The sequence below is a fragment of the Parus major genome, chromosome 1A, assembly GCF_001522545.3.
Source record: "Parus major isolate Abel chromosome 1A, Parus_major1.1, whole genome shotgun sequence".
NCBI classification, from domain to species: domain Eukaryota; kingdom Metazoa; phylum Chordata; class Aves; order Passeriformes; family Paridae; genus Parus; species Parus major.
In genome coordinates this window covers 49,325,989-49,352,859 of record NC_031773.1, presented here as the reverse complement: position 1 = coordinate 49,352,859, position 26,871 = coordinate 49,325,989, and the positions used below count along the sequence as shown (strand labels likewise).

General features: G+C 47.1%; 2 protein-coding genes and 1 long non-coding RNA gene across 7 annotated transcripts in view; 1 reads left to right on the top strand and 2 right to left on the bottom strand.

Moving 5' to 3' along the window:
* The window catches only part of TMPRSS6 (transmembrane serine protease 6), an 18,143-nt gene extending 11,182 nt beyond the window's left edge, over positions 1–6,961 (bottom strand). Inside the window, exons 1-6 of one of the 5 annotated variants that reach the window (XM_015628684.2) lie at positions 6,521–6,947; positions 6,313–6,433; positions 4,528–4,682; positions 4,222–4,364; positions 3,975–4,042; positions 2,571–2,755 (exon numbers count right to left, since the gene is read on the bottom strand). In XM_015628684.2, coding sequence (XP_015484170.1) covers positions 2,571–2,755; positions 3,975–4,042; positions 4,222–4,364; positions 4,528–4,675 — 544 coding nt within the window. In that variant the 5' untranslated portion in view covers positions 4,676–4,682; positions 6,313–6,433; positions 6,521–6,947. The other 4 variants (XM_015628683.2, XM_033514417.1, XM_033514418.1 and 1 more) reach the window with 4 other exon arrangements.
* Positions 4,713–16,346, top strand: LOC109022663. The gene is made up of 4 exons (XR_004497504.1): positions 4,713–5,401; positions 5,522–5,604; positions 6,364–6,510; positions 16,120–16,346. It is a non-coding gene; the product is annotated as an uncharacterized LOC109022663 (long non-coding RNA).
* On the bottom strand, positions 8,698–26,871 carry IL2RB (interleukin 2 receptor subunit beta). Its single transcript, XM_015628688.2, has 10 exons — positions 24,864–26,871; positions 23,513–23,610; positions 23,067–23,193; positions 21,385–21,499; positions 20,105–20,216; positions 19,421–19,569; positions 18,816–18,993; positions 16,915–17,011; positions 15,007–15,091; positions 8,698–13,665 (listed from the first exon to the last, which is right to left on the bottom strand). The coding sequence occupies exons 2-10, from the start codon at positions 23,592–23,594 to the stop codon at positions 12,838–12,840; spliced, it is 1,773 nt and encodes a 590-aa protein (XP_015484174.1). The 5' UTR covers positions 23,595–23,610; positions 24,864–26,871; the 3' UTR covers positions 8,698–12,837.

Below are 26,871 nucleotides of genomic sequence, written 5' to 3'. Positions count from 1 at the left end.
TGTCTGCTCTCAGGGACCTGTTTCAGTCATGCCTTCCCCAACTCATCTCTCTGGGATATCTGTCTGCCCCTGACCCAAATCCAACAGCCCTAATTCTTGCTTTCCAGCCCATCAGGGGCTTCTCTGCCTTTTTTCCTCGCCCATTTTGGTGTGTGCTGTTCCAGGACCTCTTCCCCTTCCCAGGAGGGCTGGGCATTGCTTCAGGCAGTCATCTCCCTCCTCTGCCAGCCACATCTCAGGGCACAACCCCACTTCCCAGAGCCTTCACCATCTGCTGTCCCACCACAAAAAAATGCCCAATCAAAAATATGGGAGTCACTGAGGGTGGAGAAGGAGTTCTCTCTTGATGACCACTGTGTGATGAGCTACTCAACATCCTTACAGAGTCCACCTTTAGAGGAGAGAGCTGTAGAGAAAGTGACCAGCAGGGGCTACAGATCTGTGCAAAACAGTCACAGGGTGGATAACACTTTAAGAGAGCTGGGCTTTTCTCCAGCCTCCCAGCTGAATAGGAATCAGCCAGAGATCAGGTGTTACTGGGAATAATTGCCAAAATAAAAGGCACAGTGAGGTCAGCTGGGAGTGAGGGTTGTTGTTGGGGGCTTGCCTAGGTCAGGGCTTTGGTCTTCTGTAGCTTCTAAGCAAATCTGTGGGGACAGATGAGTGGTTTTGTCATAGCAAAAACAGTTGTTGTGGAAAATAGTATCCTGCAGGCATGAGACAGGCTCCTAGGCAAGCTCATGTGCTATAGAGAGTAGTCTGTGCAGAGCTGGTAGTAAGTACTCTCTTATCTGAAGGTAATAAAACAGAGTTCCTGTAGGGAACAGGAAGTCCCAAAAGATTTTTGGGGAAGGGGGAAGCCAGTGTACTGGGGTGAGTGTGGCTGTTAGTACAAATAAAGCACTGGAGATGTTGGAGAGGTTCCTGTACCAGGCAATGGCTTGCAGCTCTGTGTCTCAAGGCAGAGTGAAATTTAGAGCTGAGCAGGCCAGCAAGAGTCTGTGAGGAAGCAGTGAAGTGCTAATGACCTGCTATTAGCTGGCTGTTTTTCCACTCTAACTGTACAGGGCAAATGAAACCAGAGGTTAAGTCACTGGCTGGTGGTCACCCTGGCTCAGCAGTATAAGTAATTTCTGGCTTTTGTCTCAGTTATCAGTTATTGTACTTCTGACTGGAGAGGAAAAGGTCTAGGGAAAGCAGAAGGATCTGGATAAACTACAACTGGTGTTTTAAGCCTGAAATAGAAAGAAGTGTGGTCTGCTGAAATGAATAGAACAGTGAAACAGATGCAAAGCAAATAAGAGGGAACTGGGAACAGCTAAAATTATGGCACCATCATTTTTTTTTGTTTATGAGTTGCATTATGAAGTGAACAAATAAAAGGAAAATGCTAGATGGGCGGACTTGGAAGGATTTAGCACATTTCCTTGTGATATCTTTCTTAACAAAGTTCATTTAAATTGGCTGAGCGTAGGGTCTGGCATGCTGGAAGCAAATCATAAGTAGAAGTAAGGAAGTAATGGTGACTGTGGGAGGAGATGTCTTGATGAGATGCTAATACAGCTTTTGACTAAGACCTTACAATTATGGTCTGGATGAGGGAGTGAAAATAATTTAGAGGAAATTGAATTTTCTTTACAGGCATCAAAAAATGACCTACAAAACAACTGGGATGTGGGGGTAAAAGTTAAAGAAAGTATGGGTAGGATATAATTAAAGAAGTTTCATCTTAGAATAATGCAAGATAGCATGCCTAGGGAAAAAGAAAAAGCAAACAACTTGGAGATGTAACATCTCATGGGAAAAAGAAACTTGGAAATAGGAGTCCCAAGAGGAGAGAAGAAACAGAGTGTATTTTAACACCTGTGAGATTTGGGACTCTGTAAGGGGGATCAGACTAGGCTGACAAGTTAAGCCTCATTATAAAGATCAAACATAAATTCCACTGGACCTGTATGCACTGACTACATATATATGTCCCTAGTCCCTTACCTAACACCTACTTTAGAGCAGTTTTGTATGGGTGGCTTTTTAAACAGGCTGTGACCTTCACTGTGAGCAACAATAAATAATCCTTAGAAATCATATATCAGGAACCAAAGTGACAATGATGCTTTGTCTCAGAGGAAGACTTAGTGGTGACTCAGATATGTTGCTTTTTTTCTCTCTATCAAATAGTCTGGAATAATCTCCCAAAGGAAAATAGGAAACCTAAGGGCTTGGTATTTTCAAGCTGAGCTGATCTAAGTCATGTCTAAGATCTTGCTCTACAGAAGCCAAAGCAGATGGGTGAAAAAAGAATCACTTATCTGATTGTGGTCAGGTATATCTCCAATAATTTTAATCCTTCAAAGGAAGGATTTTTTTTTTTTTTTTTTTTAAATCAAACTTCAGTTCTTCTCTATCAGGGAAAAAATGTGCATAATTGTATCTCCTGATCCATACTACCTTCCTCATCCTCTTCAGGTTTCCTCTGTCTCCTTCAATAGACTCTTGGCCTTTTTTCCTAACCTTCTACATCATGGAGCATTTCTGACTACTTGGGCCACAGCTGAGCAGCTGGTACTTACCCAGGAGAACCAGAGAGTCGGGGTTGATCCTGTACTCTGTCTGGTAGGACAGGCTGCCTGAGCTGTTGAAGCTGGTGGAGAGCTCTTGGTGGAGCACTGTGTTTACCCTCTCAGCAGTTGCCTCCTTCTGCTGACTCTCAGGGATTTGGAGGGTGAACCAGAAGAAGAAGGTCAGAGCTCCCTCCCTAACAGAGAAATAGCATGTAAAATATTCTTGCTCTTCATCTCCAGAATTACTGGAGTGACAAACCCTGGGGAATTACCCTCCCCACTATTTTTCCACAAATCAGACATATCTGTGTAGATTTTCCAGCTCTGCTGCTGACCCAGAGGAACCTCTCTGAGTGAGGCAGGAGAGTTGCAATATCCATGGTGTGAGTCAGTGCTCTGTGCTTTGTGGGAAGAAGCCTTTCCATGCCATCTGCTCTAGTGATGACCATATGAGCTCAAATTAATGTGATAATTAATCAAGACTAGTCTAATGAGTAGTCTCATTTCAAGTAGAAATGACCTTTGGGTACTACTGACCAGAGGTTGAAAAGAGAAGCTCAGTCTCGTCTCCCAGTGGTGACAAGTGGATGATTTATGACCAGGTACCTTACCACAACCCATTAAAGCTGCAGGAGGCTGTGCCTGGGAAAGTTCTGTTCAACCAGCTGCTAGAGAAAACTGGCTGGGAGAGGGCAAGGAGATGTTGAAACATCATTGTTCAGTAAAAGGCTAGAGGAAGATGTGCAAGAGAAACATTTCCTTCCCCAGTTGAAAGTGGAGTTACATCCAAGCTGGAATGTTCCTTAGATGAAAGACAAATTTGGGGTGTGGTTTTCCATAGGAAAAAAAATCAGAAGCAAATGACTATCAGTCTGGAAATTATTTCTGCTATCCTCTTCTACTGTTAAGACCTGCAAAGCTGTAGTCCCACATCTGTCCCATTCCACAGTTATCCTGTTCCCAGGTGGTCCAGGCTTCTTGGCGGGAATAACTGTTCCATGGTGCATTCTGGCCTCTCCCTTCTGGTGCCTAGAGTCAGGCCATAAAATTGCTTTCTTCAATTAGAAAAATTTATTTCCAGCTGTTTAGTTTCTACTGACAATGCCAAGACAATTTTTTTTTTATCTCTTCCCAATGATTTCTTTTATTTTTTTTTTTACTCTCTTGAACTTTTGCCCCTCTGAAAAATTTCTCAGTTTTGGCTTTTCATCATGACCTGGGATCAACAGAAACATCAAAATATCCCCAGCTCTGTTATGCTGGAACCATTCTGAATCTGGACAGTCCAGCCTAGTCTGGAGGTCATGGCAGGGACTGCAGAAGTTTGTCATGGGCAGATTTCAGTGAAACCAGAGTACAATTTACTGGAAGCTTTACACAGGAGCAAGCAAATATGCTGCAGGTGCTACTCACCCAAAGGCATACACCGTGCTCGAGTTGTAGTACCGACCCAGCTCTGTGGCACGAATCAGTTCCTTCAGCTGCAACGAGAACGTTGTGTGATAATTACAGTGCAATGTTGCGGTGCCCGATCCGATCTTTCATCCCTCGTGTTGTGCAGGCCCACCAAGCTTGCCCTTTCATGGGGGTGCCTGACCCCTTCCTCATTCTACTCCCTGAGCAGCCTCAGGGCTGGCTCTGTTCATGGAACTGCCCTCACCATGTTCTGGAGCTTAGCTGACTCCACCCAGAAGGCTCTGGACTCCACCTGCCCAAGGTCTGGGGAGTACCGGCGGTTGAGGACCTGGAGGCTGCCACAGTAAAACTGCAGGATGGATGGCTCCAGGTGCCATGGTCTGTAGTCTGCCAAGAGAAGACACTTAGCAACACGTAGGAAAGAGGGGGTTACCCCTGTGTATGACTGTCTAAAGACCACCCGGAGTCACTAATGTGCTTTGGGCTGGGCATTGCTTTGTCTACCCACCCCCCCACCTCCTGCTGGGGGGGAAAACATGTGAATTTTTACCTAGGAAATACCAGGTTGCTGCAGCAGCTCCAGCCAGCACAAGAAAGGCTATCCCAAGGGGCACATAGCGGAGGCAGCGGCGTGAGTTAGTCTCTGATTTGTCATTTGAGAGGGAGCTGGAGTCTTCCTCCTGTTCCTCGGCCTCCATCAGGCTCCTATGGTGACACAGCATGCCAGGGTCAGGTTGGTTTTTCTGTTTCCCTTTACACCCTCTCTGAAGGTGTTATACCAAATCTGTCTTCCTCTCTCCCAAGATCTATGGCCCCAAGAGATTGCTGTGCAAATCATCAAAGGGTTTGCTCAAAGCAAATGTGGATCAAACTGCTAAATTAATGGGAGACAGGCTTCTAGGACACTGTTTTGTCTACATCTCCTGGAAATGTCTTGGTTTTCAAAGGCATTCCCTGGGTTTGCTTCTGTCGAAACGGCAAATTAGTACAATAATGAATTTCTCTGAATACAAAAGTGTTGTCCTCCCAGGCTGGGAATTGTTTTAAAGCTGGTATTTTATTGATCTAGATCAATGCAGAAGAAAATCAGTGACCTGAAATGTGAGCAGAAGTTGCACAAAGCAGCCACTGCCTGGGGACCTGAAGTTACACTTTGCCTGCTGTGCCATTTTTATCTTGATCCCTAAAAGTAAGCAAACATTGCCATTCCCACCAGGCCGTGTGTTCCCAGGCAAAGCCAATGCTGGCACTGGCTCAATAGCTGAGCTAATGAGAAGAGAGCACCTGAGTAGCGTTCAGCCCTTCACCACCACCTGCTTGTGCCAGGAGACACCTTCTGTCTTCCTTTGCCCCTTGTCTTCCCCAAATCTGCTTCATTTGCTTCTTCCTGACTGTTTCCCTTCTGTCAGCCCCATGCTCTGAGGGTAAGAAATACCGTCACCCAAGAGAGACACATTAACCCTGGCTTTGTCACCCACTTTCCTCCTCCTTTCCTCTGCCTGTAGTGCATGCCTGTCCTGAAAGTTTTTTCTGTGTTTCTGCAGTTGGAGAGCAAAGGCATGTGAATGCATCTGCACAAGAAAACACAGAGGTCTTGTGGAACGCTTGTGGTCCTGTCTGTGTGTCCGTGAGTCATCTTTGTTCCCAGTGGTGCATGTGAACATGGGCAGAGGAGTGCATGGGAGGGACTTCCTACAGCTGGGGGAAGAGGTGGCTGGCCTCATGCACATTTTAGCCCGTGTGGATGCCACTGAGCATCACTTGATAAGGGTGAGTGGGCTTTTCAGCCTGCTCCCCCCAGTTATGGAGCCCCAAGCCCTCCAGGCTGCCTTGCAACATTACATTTGCAGAATGTAAGCACCAGGTAACTCACTCCAGAACATTAAAGCCAGCCTGGTGAACACCATGCTCAGACAAGCAGTCACACATCCACTTGCTCTAACATACCCTTCCAGAGAGGCAGGCAGTACAAACAGGCCCAGCACAGGCTGCCCTCCCTTGCTCCTTCTGGGGCACCTTTCTCAGCAACCCCTGGGAAGGATCTCCTCCCCAAGGAGCCAAGTTGGGTAGCCCAGGAGAGCAAGGGAACTTCTCTGCTACAATAGCATCCCTTCAGAAGCAGCAGGAATAAGCACACAGCCACAGATGGAGGGGCAGGGGAGAGAGGGCAGGAAGCAGCAGAAGAGCCTCTTTGTTAGAAGATTTGATGGCAGGCACTGGGGTTTCCCCCAGAGCTGCAGACCTACCTCTAAAGCCTGCTGCTGCCTGTGAGACCTGGCCCACACCCCAACTCACACCTGCAGGGAGTGGGGGAGGAAGCAGGACATCTATTTACCCAGCTCAAGGTCTCCTCAATGATCAATAACCTGGTGCCATGTCCCTTCAGCTTGGCCTTTGTCCTGCACCATCCTGCTGCAGTGGGTCAGCGCACCCTGCACAATGGCTTTTTTCCTTTTCTGAAATGGAGGGTTTGGAGGATTAAAGCAGGAGAAGATCTGCAGGCTGAGCAGGGGAAGTCCAGAGAAAAGTCAAGGTAGGAGCACCTCTAGCTGTGCAGAGAAGAGCAGTCCAGGAGGCTGGTGCAGATCGCTTACGCTGTTCTCCTCGGGGGACAGGGAGTTGCTGAGCAACTGCTGTATTTCTTAGCCACCCTTTGGTCCCATCGGAGTGAACTCCCCAGCACGGGGATGGAGCAGATGCTGGCTGGCAGGGGTAGATGGCTGGAAGTAGGGAATACAGCAGCAGAGAGCCCATCTGGTTACCACAGTGTTCATGCAGATGAAAGCAAAGCGCAGTGCCACTCAGCGCCAACCTCAGAGACCCCCTCTTGCCTTCTTGCGCTTCTCGTTGCCCAGTCTCCTGACACTGGGCTCCCCACACCCTGCTGCACCGCCACTCACACCTCCCTGCAGCATCTGCTTTTCTTCCAGCCCCTGGTCCTCCTCTGCTACTTTTCCTACGTGACCTTCTGCTAACAGTCCTGCAGGTCTGTATGTGCCCCTTTGTTTTTCACAGAAAGCAGAGACAGCTAGAGCAGAGTAAACAGAGTTATTCTGTCAATAAATGGGTGACTCCTGACCCAGGGCTGAGCTCCAGGCAGTGACATCCACCTGGGGTTGAGCTCATTTGGGCCAGGGCTCACTTGGGCTCATTTTGGCAGCAGGGCAGGGATAGATATTTTTCATCACTGCCACTAGACCAGGTTTAGTCTGGGACTGCATGAAGACCAAAGCCATTGCTGTAGTTGCCTCATGGTGGATTCTAGTAGATAAACATTAAATGTAGATAGAAATCTGTAGTGTTTTACTGGGAATGCTTTCAGAACTGCTCAAGAGATTTGAGACCTGATTTCACTTTTAAAAGTTACTTTGAACCAGAATTTCCACAGATAATGAGGGATAAGCTGCATCTTTAGGCTCATATGTAGCTTTCCTGAGTTTACAGTATGAGGGGCTTGCCACAGTGGGTCAGAGCCCATCTAAAGGTACTTCTCAGTGCCAAAGACCTTACTTTTTTGATTTAAATTTTCCTGAAAAGAAGAATTTTCATTCTCTGGTGTTTTCAGCAGAACAAAAAATGCAGAAGCTCAATCTGATCTATCTAAGCAAGCATACCACATCTATCACCACAGGCTTTTGAATAAACCAAGGACCCAAACCCTTGATCAGATCTGACTTCAGAGGATTATTTTACTGCAAGTACCCTTGCTTTCTGTTTCTCCACCGTAAAAAAAAAAGAGGAAGAGATGTGGGAGGAGGCTGAGAGTGATATCTATTTATGAACAAGGTATCTTGGAAAGGAGATGAGAGATGCGACAGCTATCTTTGCTGTCTCTAGGCTTAAGATAAAGAGAGGACTCGTGCCTGTGACTGTTAGCTTGATATTTTCCACACCAATATTTTCCACATAGTGCTGTTTTTCAGCTTTGGTTTGCCGCTGGTAGTGACGGACACGGTCGTAGCGTGTTTCTGTGGGTTTACGAACCACATGCCGCGCTCTCATGGGCTTGAGAGCGGACTGACTGCTCCCCATGTGACATTTCCAAAGGGCTGTTGGGAACCCAGCAGCGAAAGGTCCCCAAATCACTGAGAGTGTTATGACTCTGGCATTCACAACCTGAGTTACTCAGATACAGGACCACATGATCTCGTCTTCCTGGAAGAAAGGTCCGGTTATCGCCAGATCTGACGCTGAGCACTTCCTGCCGCAGTGTGTCACAAATTCACACCCAGCATGGCTGCGAAAGCAGTGCTAACAGCTTGCCAGCTCCAAAGCTGCCAACATTTTCACAAAAAGGGGGGGGTGGAAAAATACTGAGCCAGCAGGACAGTCCTCAGGAGCTTGCAAGAGGATCACCTCTAAGTCTGCTTTCTTTTTTAGGTGTCGGAGTCCCTTGGGGCAGGGAGTAGGAAGGAGAGCTAAAGGTATATTAGCTGGAGCAAAACTTTACCTAGTTCCCTATTTAGAAAAGTTGTTGATCATTTCCCCTCACCCCAAAGGACAGAAAAACACTGTATATTACTTAATATTTTGTTTATTTACAAAGAAGCAAACCTGTTTTTTTTTTTTTTTTGTACTCAGCAGCAAGATGTACCCAGTAAGAGTACAGATACATAGTTTAGTCATGCAGAGAGAAAATTAGAAAGGAGAAAGCCCAGCTAGAACTCAATCCAGCTACTACCATCAAAATTAACAAAAACATTAATAACAAAAAAGAGGGTCAAGGAGAATCTCCATCCTTTATTTGACTTGGCAGGGGAATATTGGCAACAAGAATGAGGCTGAGCTACTTAATGCCTTCTTAGCCTCAGTCTCTGACAGAAAGACCAGATGTCCCCAGGGTACCCACACCCCTGAGCTGGAAGCTAAAGACAGGCAGCAGAATAAACCCCCCATAATCCAGGAGGAAGTAGTTAATGGCCAGCTGTGCCACTTAGACACTCCCAAGTCTGTGGGACTGGATGAGATCCACCCAAGAACACTGAGAAAACTGGAGGAAGAGTTTGCCAAGCCGCTCTCCATCATTTACCAGCAGTCCTGGCTAGCCAGGGAGGTCCCAGGTGACTGGAGGTTAGCCAGTGTTATAAATCCGTATTGTGATATTGGCTTTCGCAAGTATTAGGATGAATATTATATGTTAAATACTTTTTGGCTATGTATGTACTTTTTCTCTTGCTAGCAAGTTTTAAGCTTAAAGGAATTTCGTGGTACAAAGCACAGAAACCCCAGAGGGCAAAGAGAGTGGGGCCCAAGCTGTTATCAGCGGAAGGACAATGTAGACAAGGCTGTTATCAGCAGCCAGGACCAGGCTGTTAGCAGCAGAAGGATGTGAAGCCCAGCTGTCACCAGGGCAGGACGAGGGGCCCAGACTGTTATCAGCACTGACCACTTGCAAAGAAAGGAAATCAAATTCAAATAAAATTATGATCAGCCAAAATAAAAACCATATGAAGCGTGCTCTGAAGAGGCAGGTTCAGGGCGTAACCATGCAAAATGCTTCTTAGAAAAGTTTGAATATGCATTAAACCCTCACAGCAGGAGGGGATAAAAAGAATGTTCCAAAGATATCAGGTGTGTTCCTGGCAACGCGCCAGGGGCAACCGGCCGTTTTAACCCTTTGGTTAATTTCCTTTGTCTCCTAATTTTCTTTTTGTTTATGTTAAATTTTTTTTATAATTTATTAAGAAAAGTGAATCTTATTTTTTACACCAGTGTGACACCCATCTCCAAAAAGGGCTGGAAGGAATATCTGGGGAACTACAGCCCTGTCAGCCTGACCATGGTGCCACAAAAGGTCGTGGCACAGGTCACCTTGAGTGCCATCACATGGCAGGTGCAGAGCAACAAAGGGATCAAGCCCAGCCAGCATGGGTTTTGGAAAGGTTGGTTCTGCCTGACCAGCCTGATCTTCTATGAGAGGGTGACCACTTAATGGATGAGGGAAAGGATGTGGACGTTGCCTACTTAATCTTTAGTAAAACATTTAACGCTATCTACCACAGCATTGTCCTGGAGAAACCGGCAGCCCATGGCGTGGATGTGTGTACTCTTTGCCAGGTAGAACACTGGCTGGATGGCCAAGCCCAAAGAGTTGCAGTGATTTGAGCTAAATCCAGTTGGCAGCCCATCACCAGTGGTGTGTCACAAGGCTCAGTACAGGGGCCAGATCTGTTTGATATCTGTTGATAATCTAGATGAGGGGATGAAGGGCTCCCCTTTAGTCAGTTTGCAGATGACACCAAGCTGGGCAGAAGTGTCGATCTGCTGCAGGGTAGGAAGGCTCTGCAGAGGAGTCTGAACAGGTTGGATTGATGAGCCAAGGCCAGTGGTATGATGTTCAACAAGGTGCTCGGTCCTGTTGGCGGCAGGGTCGCAACAGCACCATGTTGTGCTGCAGACTGGGGAAGAGTGACTGAAAACTGCCCAGCAGGAAAGAACCTGGGGGTGCTGGTTGACAGTGAGTGAATGTGAGCCAGGTGTGCCCAGGTGGCCAAGAGGGCAAATGATACCCTGACTTGTATTAGGAACACTGTGGCCAGCAGGGCCGGGAAGGGGATCATCCCCCTGTGTGCAGCGCTGGTGAGGCCATACCTCAAATCCTGTATTCAGTTTTGGGATGCTCAATACAAGAAGGACATTGAGGTGCTGGAGGGTGTCCAGAGAAGGGCAACAGAGATGGTGAAGGGTCTGGAGCACAAGTCCTGGGAGGAGCAGCTGAGGGAGCTGGGGTGTTTAGCCTGGAGAAAAGAAGGCTCAGGAGTAACCTTATTGCTCTCTACAACTCTCTGGGAGGAAGTTGTGGCAAGGTGGAGGTCAGTCTCTTCTTCCAGATAACAAGTAGAATAGATGAAGAAGAAATTACTTCAAATTGCACCAGGGGAAGTTCAAGTTGGATATCAGGAAAAATATATTCACTGAAAGAGTGGCTAAACATTGGAATAGGCTCCCCGGGGAAGTGGTGGAGTCACCATCTTTGGAAGTGTTCAGAAAACAAGTAGATGTGGCACTTTGCAATATAGTTTAGTGGGCATGGTAGTATTTAGTCAAAATTTGGACTAGATAATCTTGAAGGTCTTTTCCAACCTTAATAGAAAAACTTAAGGAAGTCTACATGGGGACAGTGCAGCTTGGATCCTTGGTCCATGTAGGATAGCAAACTGCCTATCAGAGGCAAGGGAGCCCATATGTCTTTTTAAAGTCCATCTGGGAAGATTCTCAAAGTACAGGAAACAGCTAGGAAAGCCTTGGGCTTCCTTATCTTATCTTCCTTATCTCCTGTTTTCTCCTGGATACAATGGAGCAGTCCATGTCTTGAGACAGATGGTGAAGGAACTGATGAGAGGAGAGGAATAGATCTGAAGCTCTCCCAGCTACAGGTAGGCTCAACCCCTTTGAGCAGCTCTTTTGAGGTGAAATCCAAGCCAGTGGGTGACCCTGCACCTGGGACTCATGATGACATTCAGGATGCATACTGCAAGGTCAGGTAACAGTGTAGGAGCAGGAATCTCAATGCTTGGACAGACAGAGACAGGAAAGAATTAGTTCGAGTTGACACAGCCGTGACAGAAGCATTAACAAATTCAATATCCTTGAGCTTTTTGGTATAAATTCTCTTAGAAGAGTTTTTACAAGATATGAAGAACTCTTAGCACATGGCTAGTATTTTCCCACTGCTGAAAAGTCCAGAAATATGGCAAGAAAATGGACAGATGGTACAAATGGTGAATGCAGGGATCTTCCTTTGCCTTACCACTTTTCTTCTGTGGCTTTTTCTTTATCCAGATCAGGGCATGTAGAGGAAGAATAAAAATGAAGTCTGTGCTATCCCCATTCTTTGCAAGTGGATTGAGGTTTTCTTTTCAGTAAAGGTGCTGATTTGTGGGTTAGCTTTCTGGGCTCATTCACCACATCTTTGCTACTAATTAGGCAATTGTTTCCCTTGAGCAGTGGAAGGAATGGGCAGCACTGCTGTGATGTTTTCCACTCATACAGGATGTGGGATGAACTATTCTGCAATCAGCTTATCATAGTCAAATAACTGTAGTTTGCCAGCAGGGCAGAAAGGCTTTCGATTTCATGAAAAATATTGTAGCAAGAATGGGAAACTGTGTGAGTTCTTTTTACTGCCACCATCAGAGCTGGAGGAAAGAGAGGGAGGGGATTTCCCCAGTATTTTTAACCCAATAATGGGGATTTCGTTTTTTTACACTGCACTGCTTAGACAGCTGATGCAACTCTGGCTCTGAGCCGACCTTAGAGATTCTAAGGTCTAGACTCTAAAGTCTAAAGCTAGACTGAATAGTTTAGAATGTAATCTCTGATTAAAACCTAAAGTGGGGACATCATAGAAAAAAAACACCCTTGGTCATCAGGAGGAGATGTCTTCATCCATTTCATCATCAACCCCAGCACTGACTGGCAGTGCTATTGTCCCCTGTACAAAATCTCATCTCCACATCTTCAGGCATTTCTCCATCCCATTAGGGGGTTTTAGGCCTGTATGAGGCAAACAGATCACATCCCTGCTCAGCCTCAAAGCTGAGTGCTGTTTTACACCAAAATGCAAAGCATGGAAGTGCTGGCACAGTCTCCTACTGGGAGCTGGGAAGGGGAAAATGAGCTGGCAAGGTTTGGAATGCCACTTGAGAAGTGTGAGGAGTTTCTGTGCCAGTATTAACAGAGAAACAGATTTGGTTATGAAGGTAAGTCCTTGTTGGCCTGTGTTCTCCAGCCTCATTTGTGAGCAGTCCCAATGGGATTGATGCTGAAGTTACATTCATGTCCTGAGGAGAGAAACTGTCCATCCAGCCTTCCCTGCAGAGGTGGCCTTTCCCATCTGTGGGTCTCCTCCAGGCAGATCCTAGACAGAGCAATGGCTGTACTGGCCTTGGAGGTCCCTCAGAGACAGGTAGGCACCAGTGTTTGGGACCTGGCTGGAGAAGGTTGCTTTGCATGGATCCTCATCCTGTCTTTGCCTTAGAGGTGGAGGCTGGGAGAAGGAAGAGGCAGCACTAGGTGCTGGTGTGCAGGGGTCAGCTGGAGGGCCTCCCTTCCCACTCCCCTCCGTCACACTGGCAGCATCGCTGTCCTGCAAGTCCAGCTGGTCAGGAAAGTCAGTGTCCAGCTGGCACATGGCCTCAGCAGGTTGTGAAACTGCTTTGTCCATCACCTTCTCATCCTGTTCCAGAACAGGTGTTGTTGAGGTGCTTTCACTCGACTGGAGAGCCCCCGGAACAGGCATGGCCTGCTGGGCTTCACCTGCTGTCTCTTCCACCAAGGAGCTCTTTTGGAAGCCTGGGGTTGCCTCGATGCAGTGGAAGAAGTTACTGGGCAACACATTCATGTCCTCTGCCAGTGTGCAGAGGTCTGGGGAGGGGAGAGCCTGGTAACACTCACCATCCTTGCTGCCACTGCCCTCCTGGGTGAAAGGCTCGTAGGTGAAGTAGACCTGACAGGGCTCGATCTCAAAGGAGTTGGAAAGGTGGAAGAAGAAGTAGCCTTGGTTGGTGAAGCAGCTGGATCCAGAGTGCACACTGGTTTCTGTGGGAGGATCAGGAGTCAGGGCTCCCTTGGAAAGTAGAAACTGGGATTCCTGGTCATTCTTCTGCATCACCTCGAGCATGGAGATCTCTGGGATTGTGCTGTTCACACAGTAGGAAGATGTGGAGAATGGGGAGGAGAGCCATTTCTGGTGGGGAAGAAACATGAGAGAGAGAGAGAGATTGTGACTACCAAAGTACAGCAATCAGAGAGAACCAAAGATTTCTTCTACTGTCTGGCCACAGCAATCTAGTGACCTTCTCTGTCCAAGCAAGGGTTACCAGAGGTGGTGGGGAGGGAAATTCCCATTCATGATGTCTCATCTGCAGGGTTTTCAGAGAGAGAATGTCATTCTGTCACTTTAAAATTAAGAGTGGATCTTGTCAGCCTATGTTTTGAGATTTCTGAAGCAGTGAATTTAAGATGGAGGATTAAAGTGAAATAGAGGGAATAAAAAAGGTAGGAAAAACCCTTACAATACCATAAGAAGAAACAAAGCATTAAAAACAGTATTGAGGTGCATCTCATGGATTCTATTCCTTGATGCTGAACAAGCTTCTGATAATCCACATGGCCATATGCAGATTCCTTGTCTAAAGTGCTCTTCCAGGCCCCTTGTGCCTAATTTTCACATTCATCATGACCAACATCCTGCAGTGCATCACTATCCTTAAAAATAAACTGGTTTTGATGACACCCAAATCCATTGCCTTTATGGCTTGTAAAGCAAATTTTTCAAGGTCTTTCTGCACTGATCAAGTGTCTTGAGTGCCTGCTGCACAACCTCGTCCCCCTACCCTGAACTCTTTCCCTGTAGTTTAAGCATTCTAAAGCCTTTTTACACCTTGGCTTTTCCAAAGCTTAGCTGTTTCTGAACCCTCTGCAGCTTGTTTCCATCCTTCTTAAAGCAAGATGCCCCTTGGGATCACCTCCCACATCCTGCATCTGATGCTCCCTTTAATGCTGCACAGAATGGTAATTGTCTCCTTGCAGCTGCCCATACTCACAGAGAGCTTAGGGAAAGGGGAATAGTGGAGTGGGAAAAGAAGGGAAACAGACAAAAATGCAAGGAATAGCTAAGTGCTATCCAGTGTGATGGCAATTCACATCAGGAGCAGAGGAGAAGCTCACAGCAGGAAATCTGGGGAAGAGCTGGGCAGCCTAGGGCAGGTAGGGAGGCACTGAACTGGGAGGGAAGGGAATCTTGAGAGGCCAAGCTCCCTCCTGCAGGGCCCTTGTTGTCTCTCAGGCTGCAGAGTGCTGTGTTTTGTGTGGTTTGCCATTTCTCCATTCCCTATTTAGAGATGCCTCAGCTGAGAGGCAGGTTTTAGAAGGTCAGAAAACAGAACTTAAGCAGAAAACCCAGCAGCTGGTGCTACAGGCACATATATCATGTGTGCACATGTAGGTCTATCTGTCCTGGACATGTGCAGCTGGAGGCTCTTTTCCCTCATTTCTCTCCCCTATGGTTCCATCCGCAGTCCCATACCTGAATGTCACCTCCGTGAACTGAAACAAGTGGGGGAAAAAACTTCTCAGGGTCTGGGATGTGAATCTTCAGGATCTTCTTAAACCTTGAGGAAGGAGAATGAGAAAGACAAATGAAGCAGGGCCTGATCCTGATCACTGTCACCATGGTGGGGGTGAAAGAGTGCACTTCAATTCACAGCTAAAGCCCAGGCATGGCAGAGAGGTAAAATAAGGGCTGAGGGCTGTCCTTTGCCCTGGAGTGGTCTGGGAGGCACTAGCTGAGCCATGAGATGTATAGGGATGAGACAGATAAACCTGGCATTGTAAAATACATTTCCCTCAGCCTTTTCCCTGGGGGAGGACAACCCCTGGTTTTAGTGGTTTCTTCTCTGCTTTGCCTGGTCACCTTAACCTCTCCACCTGCCCCCTTCAGCCCCTGTCCTGGTGACAAGCTGAGCAAGCCTCCCTTATTTCCAAGCTCCTGCTGCTGTGAGCTGCCCCTTCTTTGTTTTGCTGCCACCACAATGACTCAGGACCATGTGGCCTGAGCAGGGCCATCACTGGGAAAGCTCTGCCATGGGTCTCTGCCCTCCTGGCAGGGTGCTGCATGGCATAGCTGGGACACACGGGCCGTGCAAGCCGTCTGAGTGAGTAAGCCTTGCATCGTCCAGAGGCCTCTCTTTCCCTGGAACCAGTGTGTTGTCATCCTGAGGCAGCATGAAGTGATCTAATCTGCTCCTCAGTTTCTCAGAGTGTTTGGATCATCTTGTCATCCCTTTGCTGAAGCTTTGCTGTAGGACGTTCTGAGGAAAAACCCTCCTGACCTCTGGAGGCAATCCGTGTACTCTCTGAAGCATCAGAACTTGCTAGCTCTTGCATATAAACTACCTTACATCATTGCAGATGATATTTTTATTCATGCATGTCTAATCCTCCCTTGCATCTTACCTCAGCATTATTTTGCACTCAATTCCCCTAGGTTAATTATACTTTGTGGAGAAAGGAAACCTTTTTAACTCCTTCTGTGCTGTGCAGTTCCTCAGCTTTTTGTTATGACTCAGGGTAAAATAGTGACCAATGACTTTCTCAGTGTCCGTCTTCCTTCAGCATGCTTCTCTGTCTTTCCTTACAGAGAAACCATCCAGTCTCTACAAACTCATCCCTGAGAATGTTTATCCCTGCTCCCTGCCGGGAACATCAGCACCCTGCTTCTTTATCCCTGACCTGAGATGAGGAAACCTGTGACTGCTTCTAACCATGCCAAGCTGAGAGGTCACTGTTCATATTGTTGTGTTGAGTAACCTTGTGAGACACTTTCAGTCTTAAATAAAAGCAGTGTCTGGTAAAAACACTGGCAAAGAGGTCCTGAAGCATCATATAGGTTTTATCAGTGTGTGAGGACTGCACAGACCAGAAAGAACAAGAACTGTACTCCTCACTCAGGAGTTTTGCCTGCAGGCCCAATGTCACCTCACCCTGCCTGAGCTCTTGCTGGAATGTTTAAATGAGAAGGTAGTGGTAACCAGGCTTATTTGGTCCTTGCTGCAGGGAGAGTTCTCAACCCAATGACCTGCTTTTGGAGAGGCAATTTTGATGCATCCCTGCCAGGAAACACCACTCTAACCCCTGGGCAACAGATGTGCTGAGACAGCTGCTTTAAATATAGCCAGGGCATAGCACCAGGGCATGGCACCAGGTCACAGGAGCATGGCACAATATGACAGCGCTGGTGAAACCACATCGTCTTGGGTAGTGTTATTTCTCCACAGGCAAATATCAGTCTCAGAAGGTTGGGTTATAAACCATAAACTGCTTGGATTAAAGCCATCTCTATCCTGAGTTACACCAGCTGAAAAATAATCTGAGTTTTGAGAATACACACAAGACACAGGAGAGGAACAGAGATGTAAACTTAATTCTCAATTACCATTTCAGGGTCCGTAAGTTAATGAGGAAGGCAGTCCCAATGATCACGAAGACAAAAGTGCTCACTATCAGAACTGGCAGGACTGGCTGGGATGTTCCTGCAAGATGAGAATGAAGAAATGGCTGTTAAAATCTAACCAGGACTCTGGGATTCTGTAGGTAGAAGCTGCAGCCCCTTCATGGCTGTTCAAATTGATCAAAGTGGGCCTTTGTTATAATTTCACATAACATTATAATATTATCTTGAATTATCTATATTATAATTATCGAGAATTATAATAAACAGGTCAGAGTATATGTGAGTTCTGCTCACAGCTGTGCAGGATCCCTTTGAGCTGATACGGGTTTCAGAGTCTAAGCACTGCTTAACAGATAATTAGTGCTGAACAGCTTGAGCTCCCTGGTCATAACAACACCACAGCTAGGGGTTGCCACAGATGAGGTAGCACAGGCTGCTGGTTGAAGTGTCCACCAACCTGTCTGTTTCATTGCCAAGGAAAGCAGGGATTCCTAAAACCAGCTAAAGTGGGGTTGGAGGCTTGAAACAGCACTAATGGTCAGTGGGGGAGAGGGACTTGTGTTTCACAGGTCTGTGAGAAGGCAAGAGAAGGTTAGGGATCGAGGAATTGGCTTCTTTCTTTGGAGAGGTGTAGGGAAGCATTAGGAGGCTAGGAAGGTTACAGTTTTACACCATGTTTAGTACTTGGATTGTAGGGTTAGGACAAAGAGACTGGGCTCCCACATTGCTGGGGCTGCTAGCACTCCTCAGGCTTGTTTGGCATCATCTCAAACATTCTTTAATCTCTCTCTTTCACACATATCTCCCCAGTGCACCTTCTCTTGGTCTTGCTATTCTGGTGCCTGTTTCCTCTGCCTGCCCCTCATCTCCTCCCATCCCTCATGTCCCTTGGTCTGGTCATGCAGAGAATCTCTGGAGCAGTTAGGAGAGAACAGAGAAAAATGAAAGACGGAGGAGACATTTTTAGCACATTCTTTCTTTCCCTGTCCTTGAGATGCTACTCGTATCACTTTGTTTCCTCTGCCTCTGGTACCCTGGTTATCTTTGGGTCTTGGTTGCTATGACAACTGGTTGCGGCTGTATCCTATTCACTGACATCACACACTGTCAAAATTTGATCACCACAGCAACACAGTGCCCTTTCTAAACATAGCTTCTCTGTTTATACCAACACCAGGAACAACAGGGAGGGGTTGAGCAGAGACAGGAGGGGGGCAACATGAGAAAGAATAACCTCTACCTGCCCATTTTTTGGAAAAAGAATGACAGGGGCCACAGCCACCGACACATCGAAGGGCACTATCTTCCAAGGCTGGAAGTTCATACAGTGACTGATGCAAATCTCAGCAGACCTTTTTCAAAAGGGTTTTATCATGCACTGAAGTCAGTAATTCTCTACCAGTTTCCATGAGACTTTGCTTCCCAGGCTTGGGTGTTCTTCAGCTCAGCTGGGCTGAGAGCTGTTTCACTGCATTTCACTGATCAATACCTCCACCCAACTGGGCCATTTTAGGAAGCTGGGAGAAATATCCCAGGTAACATTAGCATCTGGGAAAATGCCAATCCTGGCCACTGCTTCTGCTGGTTAGACATCTGGCCTTACTGCTCTGGGGAAGCAGTCCATGATCTATACCTTGTGGATTTTGCCTGGTTTCTGGAAGTCAGAGGGGCTTTGCTGGGGTCAGGGGGTCTTTGCCCTTAAGCTGTGATGCTGAGGTATCTCACCTAACTGATCAGGAGGGAGAGTGTTCAACCTTTCTATTACTCTTAGGTGAACACAGTTCTCCCTACACATCTTCCTTCAGCTTCTGACTCTTTTGGCCATTCTACCTTGTTTGTCGTGAGTCCCCGTTTCCCCCCCCACGTCAGACTACCTGACTTACCCTTACGGTCAGCGTGTGTCCTCCACAGGACTGGCTTGCTCCAGTCACTCCACACGCCTTTGTAGGTGCTTCTGGCACTTGGCCTTGCACGGACAGCTGCCTCATATTTCGAGTTGGGTGAGAGTCTCTCAAAATTTGTCCACATCTGGTCCTGTTCAATGGGCAAGTTTGCAGCCTCCTGGGAGTAGGGCAAATTTATAACATCATCAACACCCTGGTTTACAGCCTCACATACCCATCTTCTCCAAGGCCCTCAGAGAAGGCCTGTCTCAAGTCCTTACACTTTGTGCACGGCTTGTTCACCCTGAAGGAAAATCCTTCTTTGGCTTTGCTTTTCTCATCCCTTTCAGGTCTGTCCTGGAACTGTCTTAATTTTTTTGTGACAGCACTAAGTAAAATAGGATCTCCATCTGCCTCCTTGTCATCACCAAACACTGGCAGCAGGTGACACAGATAAAGGAGTGGGGGCTGTCATCCTCTCTCCAGCCTCACCAAAACTGGTCACATCCTGAGAGGAGGCCCAGGATCACGTCTTGGGGGACTTAAACAAGACCAGGATTCATCCAGGATTGGTAGCATGTCCTGGTTTCCCCCTCTGTACTCACCTCCCAGGACTGAGCCACGTGTCGGTACCGCACTTGGTACTCCCGCATCCCATCCAAATAGTGAGAGGAAATAGTCAGGCTCCATGTTAGGTTGGAGGTGTTTTCAGTTATGTTAACCAGCTGAAGGTTTTCTGGAGGCCTCAGCTTTACTGGAAAGAGAGAAGAAACTGGGCTGATATCCCCATACTCTATCCATACAGGACTGCACATCAAGCCCCTCAGCAGCAGGACATCTCCTTGAGACAGGTAAACTCCTACAGCCAGCAAAATAATACCCCAAGCACATGTTTTTCTTCTGGATTACTGAGCTGAATCCTTGCAGCAAAGACTGAAACATGCCAAAGCTGTCTTAAAGAAGTGTGGAAGCAGGTAACTGGAGGGGGACAGAGGAAGAGCAGCAAGACCTTCCATCCTTCTTGCAGCACACATTTTTCTTCGGGACAGCTGAGCTACCACTACCTGTTTGAAGCCAGATATGGGACAGGACAGGACATGGCTGGCATGACACTGCATGACAGAGGAGCAAGTGACAGGAGCCAACATTGTGCTCATTGTAGCAGGGGACAAGCAAAAGACAAAGGCCTAAAATCAGCTGTGGGTGTTGCATAGGAGTGGATGAGGAAGGAAAAATATCTATCCTCTCATGGGGAAACTTCATGCACCAGAAGGCAGATGAGTACTCACTGTTTGCAAATGGATTGAAGTTTTTTATTTGGGCAGGTATTTTGGTTTTATTCTCCGCAGTGTGGCAATGGACAGACAAATTAAGACGGTCTGAAACGGTGAAGCACTGATTCTGCAAGAAAAGTTAACCATAAGTATCAATGAAACCTCATGAATAAGCATTCAAATTTCTAAGCATTGCCTATACATAGGATGATTAAGCATACTTGACAATAAATATGGAAGGTATTTGTGGAAGAAGGGCATAAATCTCAGTGGTGAGTGAGGAACCAAAAATTTATATTCCATCTGGTTGGATTTTCCTTTATTTTATTGGCAAGAAGGGCACCAAACATTGCGATATGTTAGTTTCTTGGGATTCCAGTCTGTGCTGACTAAGCAGGAAAAGAAGTTGCTCTTTATGAGTGACATTTATAGAGAAATTTTATTTTTACCAGAACATTTTATGTTCCCTGGTAAGACTGAAACTGCATTAGTATTAAACATGACACTTGAAATGCAGTGTTTCACATACATCATACAGTACTGAATAAGCAACAGAGAAATTAGCTTGATTAAAAAGGAAAGATTTTGGAGCTATATACCAACCCTGCAATTTGTCTTTGCACATGATATGCAAATGTATGAAAGTCTGTCATTAGAACTGGTTGTGACTTTACCAATAAAAATATTAGCTCGAATTTGGGTGGGTGTTTTCTGAAAACATGGGGGTGGCAGTGACTCTGCATGTGACTGAAGGAAGTACCTAATGTATCTAAAATAAGACTGATTTAAATAAAGAATAATAGTTAGAAGATTTGCATCATCATTAGCTCCAGTGATGTGTTGCTGTTGCATCTTGTATTAGACACATCTAACCACACTTCACAGTAGCTAATGATCTGGAAAATGGTATTGACATTTTCTAGGAAAATGAGACCAAGAGCTGGCCTCAGAGCTGGTGGTGATGCCCATCCCTCCTCAGAGGAAGGGATTAGGGCCAAACAGGTGATTGAGGCATGGGACACTTCATGTGATCTGTCTGTCCTGCAGCTCTTCTGCATGTGGCAGGACAGCATGGTCCAGCTGACAATGAAGCCAATCCCTCCTGCAGGGGAACCCACAGGAGTCACATAAATCAACAGCGCACAACGCCAAACCAAATCCCAGGTCCAGAGTCGGGGATTAGGTTTGGGCTTTTTGTACTACCCCTGGATGTTACACTGCTTATACACCCAAAATGCATACACAAATCCTTTCCACTTTGTCATTAGCCAGGACATCCCAGATGAATTACTCACATTAGCATTTTGGTTGAAGGTTTTGATGCATCTCCTCAGTCCTGTCATATGCTCTGTCTTGAATAATTTGCAGTACTTCTTGCATTTTTCAGGTGAGGGATTTAACTCCAGGAAGCTGGGAAGTTACAGTTTTGTAGTTAGTCAAATATTATGTAACATTAAAGGGCTTTCAAAGCATTTTACATCCTACTGTATTTGCTGAACAGGTTACAGCACTGATTTAATCCTACTTTCTCTTCCTATTTTATCACTCTGACAAATTTTATTTGCTGTCACATAAGTCAACAGACCCCAGTTATTTCAGGGCAAAGATAACAGCAGATTTCCAGTTTCAATGACTTCACAAAACCCTCTTCCTATATTCTCCGCTACCTGTTGATGTCAGAGGGCATGCAGAGCCCAAACTTACCTACAGCAACATGGCCCTGGGAGACAGGTGCCTGTTTCAGCTCCTCTAGGATTTACAGGTCTTCTTCCAGACACTGGCAGTCCTGCAGGATCTCAGACACTCAAGGGACATGTACCCTCTGAGCCAGGTCACATCTCAGTCAGCCAGGACAGTACGTCACAAGTGGCAGCTCTACCCCGTAACTTCTCTCCTGCCCTGACAAGTGTGGCTGGAGAGCCCCAGCTGAGCTATGGCATGGGATGTGGCAGCGTGGAGAACATCTGTGGGGTTGCAGCTGGGGCAGTGTCTGACTGAGGTGCCTGCTCCAGCTCTAAGGTCAGATCAGGCCTGGGACTCGCTGACAGTGGGGAGGGTTTTCTTCCTAGAGCCCCGGTCAAAGGATGGCACAGTTCCACATCCAGCCCCAATTCCAGCCCCAGTCTCTGATTCACACCCATGGAGCAACATAAATGTTTTAGCTTTCTAGGTCCATGTGCCAGCCCCAAGATACATTTGTCAATCCAACCCAATTGGAGGTGTCTCTATGACTGTGACAAGTAACCCAGCCAAGAACGGAGTCACTCTGAGCCTCTCCTTATGACAGGCACCCAGATCAGTCCTGGGGTGGGCAGGTAAGTCTTTTGGCTGCAGATGTCCTCTTAGCTAGATGTGTATAAGAGACAGTGACAGGCACCCAGATCAGTCCTGGGGTGGGCAGGTAAGTCTTTTGGCTGCAGATGTCCTCTTAGGAGATGACAGAGACTCAGCCAGCCCCCATTTCAGTACAGGCCAAACACCTCCCCTCTGCTGGGAGGCACATGGGAGAGCAAAACATTATGAACTGGAAGAGATGAAAGAACCAGGGGAGAGAAGGGGGACAGTGCTTTTCTGTGTTTGTTGTTACTCAGGGTGCAACATCTCAGTTCATCCTGGCAATTGCCAAATGGCTTCTGTATAACTTCAATTCCACCCTTCTCCAGCCCCATCTCTATACATCCTCATTTTCCACTGAAAATGCCTTTCAGTCCCAGGGCTGTCTGCCAAGGAAGAGGGAATTTTTGAAAAGTGAAGGTCAGATGGACCCACGGAGCTGGATGACAGGTTGTGCTTGACAGTTTGGGACTGTCAGACAGCAAACACTGAACAGTGGCTACCAGCATCTCAGTCCACATGGAGATAGAGACAGAGTTCAAGACAGAACACCTCAGCTCTGTGACTCCACTACACCTACCCTGGGAAGGGGAAGCCTACATTTTTGTGGCATTGTTTTTCCTCAGTCTCTCCAGCCACCCACCTGTCACAAAAGCCTTTCTTTGATAAAATCTCCAGCTGGCATGGTGCTTCAGTCAGGTCCCTGCCTGGGTCCCAGTCGCAGAAGAGAGCCGCCCGTGAGTCATACCAACAAGTGAGGCTGGAGGCACCTGCCAGCAGAGAAGAGATGGACAGCAATGTGGCTTAATTAGTAACGATGCTTGGCATTAATCATCACCCCAGACAATGCTGCCCCATCCCAAACTACTGAGTGACTCCTCTGCTGGACAACCCCAAGTAAGAAAGGCAGCACCGCTCATTTCTCTGAATCCTTGGAGGCTGAGGTGCTCATCAGAGACCTTTAATTCTGCAAACTCTTCTGGCTGTATGTTACAACACAAACACTGCACACCGTAGCTCACACACTGCCCTGGCTGACTCCCCTCCCTGCTCACCCAGCTGGCACAGGTGAAAGGAATCGCTTCTTACCTTGTGCTGAGTCTGATGCCCAGGAGGGAGGCATGAGGCTGAACAGGCAGAGGTGAGACAGGAGCAGCAATGAGGGCTTCATCAGTTCTGGAGACACACTGATAGAGAGAAGACACCCCCACAACACAGCTCAGCAATGGGACTTAGGAAGATGTCGAGAAGTCATCTCACAGGAAGCATCCACCGTCCTAGGATGCAGCGCCAGTCTTCTAGGTTCAGAAACTCATATCCCTTTCACTCCGGAGCCTGCACTTTTCCCTCAGCACCTCACTGTTCCCCTGCCTTGGGTGCTCTGCCCAGCAGTGATGCTGTTCACAGGGCAGCACAGAGGCTGTTTGCAGGAATCATGTCTTCTGAGAACGCCTGAGTGAGCACACAGCGGTCCGCACGCCTTGTCTCAGGCTGCCTGCTGACTCAGGTAGAGAGTGCTGCCTCGGCTGCGCACAGCTTGCGCTTTGAAGAGCTTTTTTTGGTAAACCCTAGGGCTGAAATAACTAGGTGCTTGCTGAGTAAGAGGGTCCCTGGATGTAACTGACAGGAGTTGGTTGCACAGTTCATGGCTTAGGAGGCAGGTTTGAATAGCATGTTTGGGACAGGAGAGGGAATCAGGAGAAAAAAGTGTTTACCAGGTTCTAGAAAGTCAAGGCTTTTCCATATCAAAATATATTACATATTAGTGCATGAACTATGCAAGATCCCCTCCAAGCAGACCCTTGCTCTGCCTTAGAAGGAGTCATGATTTTAGGCATATCAGAAAATTTGGGCTTTGTAATTAGGAAACTCAGCAGCAGCCCTCATCCAGCCCAGGCACCCAGAGAGCCTCCTTGTCTTACAAAGCTTGTACAAAGTTGTGTTCCATATTAGACAGGTTGGCCTTACAGTCTTCTCATCCAAGCCTCTCTCTCTCCCCATCCACCCAGACACTCAAACCTTGAGATCTGCCTTTGCCCATGGGAGAAGGAACTGCCCTCTCCTCTCACCAACCCTGGAGCTCAGGCAGAGCTGAGGAAAACAGGAAAACACTGGACCTTGCTGGGACTTCCAGAGGAGTGGGAAGAGAGGGTTTATAAAGGGCTGGCATGCCAATTCCCGTTGTGATAAAAGATTAGGTTCAGAGGAAGAAAAACATGATGACAACACAATAGCAGACAGGGGAGAGAGAGAGAGAAAGCGGGCAGTGTGGTTGTGAGATGCAGGGTATGATTTGAGAGGATTGTGGAGAGACAGAGAGATAAATATGTTCTCAGCCCTTCCCAACGGCGAGATGAAGTTTGTCAGATTGAAACTCCTTCTAAGATACTTTCAGATCAGCCACCCCCATGTGGGAGAGAGCTGGCATTTCCCCCTTTACCTTCCAGCTCCGGGCACCGAGCGGTCCAGATGAAGGGAGTCCCTGGGGTCGTGAGGATGATCTTGGATGGCAGCAGGTGCTGAATGTCAAACAGTGAGGGGAAGGGTGAGGGGAAAAGGGAGAGCGATGAAGGCAGATATCCTGGCTCAGTGCATGTCCACAAGAGAAGAGGTGCCTACAGCCCAGCAGTTCTGCTCCAAAGATGTTTCTCTAATCTATGCATGGTCTCTCTCTGTCTTCTTCATCTCACCTGTGCACAGGAAGCTGCTGCTTGCTTGCCTTGTCAGACTGAGACAAGGCCCTGAAGTATCAAAAAGGCTAGTAAGGACAAGAATTAAAAAAAAACAAAACCAAACCACATTTTACTTCCTGCTGATAAAGCAGTAAGTGCAGAAACCGGGTTAGAGGGGTCAGGTGTTAGCACTGCTCAGACATTCTCAGACCAGTTTCAAACCATTGCTGGGAGGCAAAAGAGAGAGCAAAAATGACCTCTTGGGATAATGGCAAGACACATAGCTTCCTCTTTTAGATACCCAAATGGATCACTCATTTTGCTCTCAGGGTCTGCACAAGTTTACAGATCACTTTGAAACCCGGGGACAGGAGTGTGTCTACAGCAGAAATACCATGGACCATTTTGTGAAAAATAGCTGGAATTGCTGACCTGAGCAATGTGGGAACTGACAGTGGTCAAAAAAAAAAACATTTTTAGGCTTCAGACACTAGCTTGAGCCTGTGGGAAGGTCAAGTACACAACTCTCTCACTCTGGCCTGGGAAATCATAGGGAGGAATCCAAACAGTCCTTAGAGAAGGAAAACAACCTTTGCAGGTGTTGTATCCTTGTTGTTTACTTGCAAGAAATAATCAAGTGGTGTTGTTCCTAATTGTCCAATTATGGTGATGTGTTAGTTTGATGACCAATGGAAGCTTTACCTTTTTGGACCTTCTGGGAACTGTCTATAAAAGAAGATCTGCAAGAATTAAAAGTGCTCTCTTTTGCAACTAAAGCAGGAGTCTGTGTTGCCGCTTTCGCCGTTCCTAATACAGTGCGCCAGAGCAACACCTGAATGAACATCATCATTGCCCTTGTTTTAGAGGATCCCTGCTGGGTCACAGTGGGAGTGGAAACAGGTCAATACTGAGTGTGAATCAGTTTGAGGCACACCCTCACACTTGAAGATGGTGTGACACCGCAAGAACACCCATCCCACTGCCTCCCTACCCAGCCAAACACCCCATTCACTCCACAGGAGGAAGAACCACCCCCTCTGACCTGAGTCTTGCAGCTACTCCAGCCAGGCAATACCGCCCTGCAGTAGCTGCAGTTTCTGTTTGGCATGGCTTGTCCATTCAACAGGCCAGACAAAGATGGAAAAAATATTTCCACCTTCTTCCAAAGCTTCCTGCACCCTCGCCTTTGCAGACAGATATCCCCTTTCTTTGCCTCCACATCCTAAGCCAAAGCAGATGTACAAATGCAAATCCACAGCCTGATGGTTGCCTGGTTCACAGATAGGCACAGACCTGCAAACATGTCCTCACACCCCTCTCTCTTCTCCATACAGAAATAGAACTCTCTGAAGCACAGCACATCACGTTTCCTGCCTGGTGTGGACTGCACAATGATGGCCACTGGTGTGAGGCCAGATGATGAGAGTCTCCTTTTACATGTACAGTGGTCACCACACTCGGTGCTCCTCATCCCTCTCTCCTAGAGCAGCTCAAGGCCCAAGCTCAGGTTTGGCAAGAAGGTTTTGCTGACCAAAAGTTGCCAGAGGCTAATCACAAGCAGTTTCTCTTTGAGGACTCTACAGACCTGGAGGATGGGACCTAGTTTAACAACAAAGGGATCTTGGATTCAGGTAGTGGAAAAAGGGTGTAGGAGGAGGATGGGTTCTTAGTCACAGGAAGCCCAGCCCAGAGACGGGATCTCAGAAGATACTAGACCTCAAAAAGAAGTGGTGTTGGAGCGAAACAGTAGTTTGAAGGCAGAGCCGTTTTGCAGAG

What these genes read in the sequence shown, in the direction of transcription:
- IL2RB (XM_015628688.2), bottom strand. Translation starts at nt 23,594, where the DNA reads ATGAAGCCCTCATTGCTGCTCCTGTCTCACCTCTGCCTGTTCAGCCTC. An exon ending in AAGAAAGGCTTTTGTGACAG is followed by an intron (nt 21,500 to 23,066) that starts GTGGGTGGCTGG and finishes GTAACTTCCCAG; the next exon opens with CTTCCTGGAGTTAAATCCCT. An exon ending in CTTCAATCCATTTGCAAACA is followed by an intron (nt 19,570 to 20,104) that starts GTGAGTACTCAT and finishes CTCTCTTTCCAG; the next exon opens with TAAAGCTGAGGCCTCCAGAA.